This window comes from Platichthys flesus, chromosome 17, assembly GCF_949316205.1.
Source record: "Platichthys flesus chromosome 17, fPlaFle2.1, whole genome shotgun sequence".
In the NCBI taxonomy this organism is placed as follows: domain Eukaryota; kingdom Metazoa; phylum Chordata; class Actinopteri; order Pleuronectiformes; family Pleuronectidae; genus Platichthys; species Platichthys flesus.
The window spans coordinates 11,216,699-11,224,832 of NC_084961.1; the positions used below are offsets into that span (position 1 = coordinate 11,216,699).

General features: G+C 42.8%; 1 protein-coding gene across 2 annotated transcripts in view; it reads left to right on the plus strand.

Annotated features, from left to right (window-relative positions):
• The window catches only part of vps50 (VPS50 EARP/GARPII complex subunit), a 95,736-nt gene extending 87,844 nt beyond the window's left edge, over positions 1 to 7,892 (plus strand). For both annotated transcript variants that reach the window (XM_062409913.1, XM_062409914.1), the window contains 3 exons: positions 963 to 1,084; positions 5,573 to 5,762; positions 6,277 to 7,892. In XM_062409913.1, the coding sequence (XP_062265897.1) occupies positions 963 to 1,084; positions 5,573 to 5,762; positions 6,277 to 6,396 (432 nt within the window). In that variant the 3' untranslated portion in view covers positions 6,397 to 7,892. The remainder of the gene's footprint in view (positions 1 to 962; positions 1,085 to 5,572; positions 5,763 to 6,276) is intronic.
• Positions 7,893 to 8,134: the final 242 nt, after the last annotated feature.

The window sequence follows — 8,134 nt, forward strand, 5'->3', positions numbered from 1 at the left end:
ACACACGCTGAAAAACTAGAAGCTTTATGCCGGACACATTTACGAGCACAGCCCTCGTGTGCTGCAATTCGTTCCTGTTCTACAGCCACATGTCATAATTGTATAATTCCATCCATAATTTAACATTTCAGAGAAAGCAGTCGGATGAAGTTCAGGACTGGTGTATATCACATGTACCCAAAGCCCAAACTGTGATTGTCAAAATGTTAACAGATGAGTTGAGTTGGGATGGTCCCAAACCAGAGTTAAGCGTCCAGCAGCGCACAAATAATGAGTTTTAACGAGTGTGTTGTGCCACTGGGGATTCATACCTTCGGTGTTCGTCTTTTCAGCACTTTGGGATGTTTCGTTTCCATCGGTCCAGACCACAAAGTCCTGAAAATCACTTAGTCAAATCAGACCCAGATCTGCTGCAGGCGTCTCTTACGCCACAAGGCCAAATTTGTTTTGTAATATACTTGATTTAATTGATCTAATTCAATCTTTGTTATTTATAAAGAGGAGATTGATTCAAACCCCTAATGCAGTTTATTCCTCACAGAGTTTGAATGATTGGGTTGTGCAATTCACGGCATGAGGTAGTTTTAGAACCTTGTGCAGTTTAAGACTGGGAGAGCTGGCGTTGGGACTGACGAGAGCACACAGCGGCTTCGAGAGAATTCAGGGAAACACACTGCTGCTGTTGATCAAGACTTTAATCTTGTTATGTTTTCCATCTGGGAACCAGAGATGTATTAGTACTACTGGGGCGTGTTTCCTGTTTGGACCTGTTTGAGGCTTTGTTTTTTAAATTGCCTTTATATTATGGTTATGAGTTTGTAAAACAAATGTATTCATCTGTATCACTACTGGACCTTTATTATATAAAACAATCCCACCTCTTGACCTCTGTTATTTCTCCTTCTTTGTTTTCGTATTACTCATGTTTATACTCTCATGTGTTCACTCCTCCATCCCTGCAGGAGTTTGAGGAGTTCAACAAGCGGCTGGGTGATGTTTCCAGACACGTGCGCATCCCGCTGCCTGTGTCCAACGTCCTCTGGGAGCACTGCATCCGCCTGGCCAACAGGACTCTTGTGGAGGGGTAAGAGAGTCATAAAACACCTCCTCAGCCTCAAGGCGATGTGTGCAGCCTGACGTCATTCTGATGAAGCTCCAGTAGAAAAAACACTATTTCCTTATGCACAATATTTTTCACGATCCATTTCTTCAGTAAACAGTGACTCAGAGGAGCTGCCCAGCTTACAAAAATTTGCAGTTTATACCCAAATATTGAATGACAATGAGCTTTTGGAAAGTTTCATGTTTGCAAATACTAGACTGTTGCATAAAGATGGACAACATGACAGCTCATAGAAAGTGAAGCCAAATGGTATATTGCCAACTGGTGGCTGGCAGCAGTATAGGTCACAACTTTGTTGATGGGACACGGACCAGGACGAAAAAAGTAAAAGTACACGTCAAACACATTTTCAAAGACGATTTCTGTCCAAGGTGGTTCTTATCACACCAGATTGACAGCTGAGACTGATGCGCTACTGGTCAAGCATGTTTATCGATGAGACCTCGCTTCTGGGCTCCATCCCTGATCGCTACTGGGCAGACTCTAGCTCTCCGAATGGCCAAGATGGCAGCGATTGAATCGGGTATAGTGGTGGCAGGAAATGGAAACATCTTATCCATCTTTATATAAAGTCTATGCTGCAAACACATTATCCATGATATACTTGATGAAAAAGTAATGGTCTATTGACACAGTTATGAACACATCACAGCTCATAAGAAAAAGTCATCTGGACATTTCAAAGGTTTCAGTGGGATTTTGAGGCAGTGGGATTTTGAGATAAGTCTTGTAGTTTCACCTGAGCGTGATGGCTTCTCTGTACACACTGTGGATTTCTGTTTATTCCAGATAAGAGCACTCGAAGCCTAAAAGTCCAGGCTGCACTTCACCCTTGGTTGATTTTGTCACGCTAGTTTGTTAGCAATATGGTATCGGTTACATCTTTGAAAAGAGGCTTGTTGTTGATAAATAACGGCTTCGACGGTGAAATGTATAGTAAGCATTCTCACTATGAGAAAACATTTACTGTATATCCTGCCTACATTTCTTTTCACTGTGGTCGTAGAGGGAAATGTTGCCTTTAGGGTGCAGCTCCTATAAATGTATTTATTCATAAGTACTGAACTGATATGTAGATTTTAAAGAAAGGAAGACACTAAACAGCTTAAAAATATCATGAATAACTGTCCTTTCACTAGAGCTAAATGCAGCGCAGACCTGTAGAGCTGTGGTTTTATTCATTGAAAACCATCAGGGGGCTGGAGATTTCACTACGACAGCCTTTTCCTGCTTGTTCCTTTACTCTCGGGTAACAGTCATAAATTGTCCCCCCCCCCCAACCATCACATCTTTACAAAAAACCTCCAGATAGTGCCCGAGGGGAAACGTGTTATTTTTCTCTTCCCATCTTCATTTTTTTCCCTCTGTTTATCTCGCAGTTTCAACATCTGCACCTCGTAAATTAGGAAAAATAAAATTCTTTCCAAAGCTTGTTGTCAAGCACTGCGAAGAACAGAGGAAATCACCTAAACTATATCAGAGACCATGACACTCAGTTGCCAGGTTTCTTTTCGATTTATGTTTCTGGAAAATCATGGAGCCAAGCTACCCTCAGATCACTTTTTATGCATTTGACCAGTTTCTTCCTTGAAAGCAAAGTGATGGGCGACAGACACGGGCTGGGTGTAAAGATGGATGGCATGACACCTCGGCCAAAGTGAAGCCAAATCATCTTGTTCACCCTCTAGTGGCCAGTTGCTGCATAGGTTGTGAACCCGCCTCCTCCAGGAGAAGGTTGAAAAACGTGATGCATCGCTATATGCAGTCTTAGTTTTGGGGTTTTTGTTTTATCTTGGTCCCTGCACCCCCGGTGTCTCTGTATTTGTGTGAAGTATGTTTTGTAGACTCTTTTGCTGGATTGTGACGGTTTTAATCAGGTCACACATAATTTATTGATAGCTTGGTTGAAATTGGTTGATATTAACACCACAGTCATCCCTTGATTTGTTAGGTTGAGGGTCAGAGTGTTGGTTTGGTCGTAGGTCGGCACAGACAATGGTTTCAGGTCAAAAACAAACGCTTGAAGGTGGTTTAGAGCTTGTTAAGAGTTTTAAGACGAGAGAACATTGCACTTAGAGCCTCGGTGGAAGGCCCACCCTCCTCTTCTTGGAAAAGGGGAAAGTGTTTACCCCAAAACACATTCGCAGAGTACTTTTCTTCCCACTGCGAAAGGGAACTTTTGAACCCTTTCAAGTGAAATAACGGCTCATTACAGCTACAGCCTTTGGCAAATTTAGGCTGCTGCTGCTGTTGCTGCTGTCGGCCACCTCTCCGGCTCACCAGGAAGGGGTGGTCATATCTGTTTGTTTGTGTTATTCCGTTTCTCTGTCTAGCGCTTGTGTTCCTTCAGAGAGCCGCAAAAACGTCTCTGTTAGCATCGTGAGCCGCAGGTCGCACACCACACTCTGACACGGTGACAAGCACAAGAGAGAGAGGATGACAGAGAGAGGTGAAGAAAACGGAAAACAGAAGAGAGAGAGAGAGAGAGAGAGCTGATGTGTGAGACAGGGAGAGTTTACAGGGAGCAGAGCTGTCTGGATGCTGTGTAATGTAGTGCCGATGTCACGGACAGTGAACACACACATCTAACTCGCGACACAGGGAAATACATACATACAAATGTGAGGACAAAACATATTGACATGGATAAACAATAAATAGAAATACCAAATAGTGGTAAGAGTATAAAATAAAAAGCTTGTATATTATTATACATCATAGATATATATTATATATATATGAATAAGCCGAATAAGAATATTAACATCATTCAACTTTAACAAACGCTGATTTACGATGAGCTCAAACACATCATGCAGACGTTAAATAATTCACAGTGGGCTACATTTTAATAGATGGACTGCATTCATACAGTGCTTTTTTCATTGGTCAACCACTCCAAGCTGTTTTGTCTCATTCACCCATCGACACACTCATTAATTCACACATTCACACACTGTCCAGGAAACTTCGGATCATTAATTCAAACCTTTCAAACACGACCTTCTCCTTTGTATTTGTGATAATTAGAACAATTTAGGACAATTCCTGAGAGGAACTCCTGCTTTAATTAAAGATAACATTGTTGATGAAATATCATTATTCAGTTCAATTACACTAAGTAAAATAAGTCCCAAGAGCTAAATGATAAATGTGCACTGTACATTGTCACATTGCACTTAGAATGGAATGAGGTACTTCACTGCGGTCACAACGGATCCAGGTTTGGAGTTTGGCCAGATAGAGACGAAGGGATAAAAGTTCTCTGTCACTACGGCAAAGGTCCGTCCATTGGAGAAAAGGGGAGGAGGCTGTACATAGAGGGCGTGGCCTCCCATTAATCTAAAGGACAGTGGTGCACTGGCCAACAGCTACAGTGGCCATACACGGCTGTGGTTCAGGGGGAAGAGAAGGTCTTCCACCAACCTGAAGGTGTGTTTTTCGATCTCCGGGTCCCCCAGTCAGCAGAACAACATTCCAATGCCCCTGACAGCTGTAATCGACAGTTTATGATCAGTGTGTGACAGATAACGTGCAGCACATAGAAACGCTGTATGAATGTGTGCATGAAACGCTGAAAACGGATTTTTGAGTTTATCAAAAAAAAATATAAAATCCTATATAAAGCAGTCAGAAGTCTAACTGTCTTATCTTATAAGTAGTGGAAGTTTTGAGTGCTTCTCGTGAATCGCAGAATAATGATTGTGTACGAAAGTACAATATATTGGCTCTGACATTACTACAGCCAACAGGAAAGAGATGAAGTAAAGAGGAGAGGGGCCCCCTACACAGGAGGACACTCCTGCTGAGGAGACGACCGTCCGCAATAACAAGAGTTGCTCATATAAAAGATGGAAAAGAAAATCCAAAGTTGTTTGCTAGTCTCAAGACATTTTTTATGACGTCTTTATATATATATATTTTATTGAGCATCAATGATACAAGGTCCAACATATATCCACAGAACAGGAAACAAGAGAGAGACCAAAAATCAATGATCACGGTCTTGTTGTTGCCCCCTTCATCGGTCATTGTAGGTGTGTAAGGGGCCTCTGTGGCAATGCTAACTGTTTATATGGCTCAATGGTTGGGTAGGAGGAGCTCTTAGCAGAATTCTCTTCAGGGCCCCAGGAAGCTCAGGTCCCATTCTTGGCCAGTGGGCGTCTAACAAAAAACCCATTCAGTTTTTACTGACCCTGTAGTTATTACATGGAATCAACTGCTGACCCGTCCCAAGCCCCCCCAACCCCTTTTTATTACTTAAATCCCTGTATGTGTTTCAGAGAGGCCAAGAACGGTTGGAAGGGTTGAACACAGAGTATTTATTGGAGGATTTACAGTGTGAAAGGAAAAATTCCCTCCAAGGGACTCATTACTTATCTCCACCTGAATGCTGAGGTCAATGCTAATCACCTCTTTTCCCCTTTTCTGTCTCGTTCTCCTCTGCAGCTACGCTAACGTGAAGAAATGCAGCAACGAGGGCCGCGCGCTAATGCAACTGGACTTCCAGCAGTTCCTCATGAAGCTGGAGAAGCTGACCGATCTGAGACCCATCCCCGACAAAGAGTTTGTGGAGACCTACATCAAGGCTTATTACCTGACGGAGAACGACATGGAGCAGTTCATCAAGAATCACAGGGTGATTATTTGTTAGGCTGCTCTCAGGAGGGTCTGTAAGCGGGAACATAGTCGGATGTCATAGTCAGTCCCAGTCAGCCGCTCTGGACATTTTCTGGAACTTTTTCCTGCCGGCCTCTCTTGTGAAATGTCGGCAAAACCGGACCCAAATGCCCACGTGAGAATATGTTTGGAAATAGTTCCTAAATTCACAGCTAGCGAGTGGACATGTCGATCATGTACGTGATGCTAAACTGGGGGGGAAAAAGACACTCACAAATATGTAAACCTAAAAAGAGGTTTGAGAATTTTCGATGATAATGGCGGAAGCTGTCGGTTTCAGTTGCAGAACTTTAACATCTCATCCTACCTGCTGCATGCTCTGCCCTGGCACCACCCCTCACCTGAATGTTCCACTGTTGTGTTCTTCATGTGTGAAGGGCAAACTCCATGTTCTGGAGTTCCTGTCTGAAAACGGATTGTTACGCCGATGCTTCTGCTTTTCTGAACAACCGTGTCATGTTTTTCTTGCGCAGGAGTACTCCATGAAGCAGCTCGCCAACTTGGTCAACGTTTGCCTGGGCTCACACATAAACAAGAAGGCTCGTCAGAAACTCCTGGCAGCCATCGACGACATCGACCGACCCAAGAGATAGACCGAGCCGACCCGAAACCTATCAACCGACGACCCGCAGAGATGGAACAAAGGAACTCCCACAGTGTCGAATGTCTCCTGTTTTTGTACAAAACATGATGTTGGGTGCGTTCGATGAGTAGCCGAGCTACAGTTCGTAGCTCAAAAGTTAGCCAGATGCTAACGATCAGTCTTTATATCGTTTAAAACACAACCAGCCACTTGTTCAACGCACCTCAAGACACAATAAACAGTCATACTAAAAGTGTTGAACACACTCAAAGCATGCTGCAGTTACTCACGTACCACAACGCATGCTCTCACCAGTTCATTTATCAAACAATGCTGCTTCTGAACCTTTCCTGCGATTATGGTCTGTAAACATTACCTTTTATTCCTCTTCGGTGACCGGGAGCAACAGATCCTGAGTTTGTTTTTTCAGACAAACATCCACAAACAATGGACCCAACGCTGTAAATGTGAAGTGTGCCGTGAACATGTGGCCGTTCATATATGGCGCTCCACCTGTTTCTCACCAAGTGTGCTCAGTTTGCTGACTCGGCTCCGACGTCGAGATTAAAGAAAACAACCAGTGAATATTTACGAGTCACTGAATTTTATCGTCACGTTGCTAATGCTTTGCAAGAACATTTTAATGGTTCCACCGCTCTACTGTCTGAATGTGTTCTCTGCTGGAGATCCAGTAAATCTGGCTCCTTGTTCACTTAAATCATTCATTTAAGTTATTCCAGCCCATGTGTTTCTTTGTTTTATTTGTTTAAATCTAATATAATGATGATTCTGAAAATAATATAAATTTCTGTTGTTAGCGTTAACATAGTCAAGAGATTAAAATCAGCTGCACTTGTTTGCGATCTGTCAAATCTGGGGAGGACATGATTTTATCGTCCTGGGGTGAGTTTTTGAAAGTCTTTGCAGAGGTTCTTATCCTCGACTCGAGTCTTCAGCCTTCCTGCTTAACAGTGAAACTGTATTTTTCATTCTTGTCGGGTGCAGCAGTCAGACTTAGATTATGAGTTAGTGGTTAAATTGTGTCAACTACCAGAGCTTCCCTCCAGGCTTTTTAATGTCCCCTCCAGTCTTCCCCAGTAGGTTGACCTGACCAGACCTCGCCAACGGGGGCAGGTCCATTTATGTCAAACAGGAAGAAAAAAGAAGAAGAATAGAAATGAAGTTCCAGCTTTTGATACAGCTTCATATATATATATTTTGTGTGCACCTATTCCAAGATGAATATTGTAAATGTGAATGAACGATGTCTGTATTTATTTCTTGCCCTGTGTCTCGTTTATGTTTTTATATGATCACTTCTGGAAGAGCGCCGTCATTCATCGCCTCTGATTATCTTCTAACTTATCAAGTGAAGCAAATGCTACTATCTAAACATTGTCAGAATTACATTTAAGGGTCAACGTGCGCTATAGTGGAAATCTGTAATCGGTGTTAGGGTTAAAGTTGTGGATGATTCCAACATAATAAACACGCTAACGATGAAAACTGACTGGTCTGCTCTTTCGCTTGGATTAAATGGCATCACCTATAAACTATATCCTTTTAACCTTAACCTTTAAAATCTCTGTGGGAATATATGGTTGTTTCCTTTCAGCTGCACCACGGTCCATCCCTGTGATGCCTTGCTCAGCAGGACGCTGTCAGACTAATTACTGCGACCTCCTGTGTGGTCACAGGCTCTCAGGCTTCCTGTTTAACAAGAGAGAGAAAAGAAGACTCATTAAAAC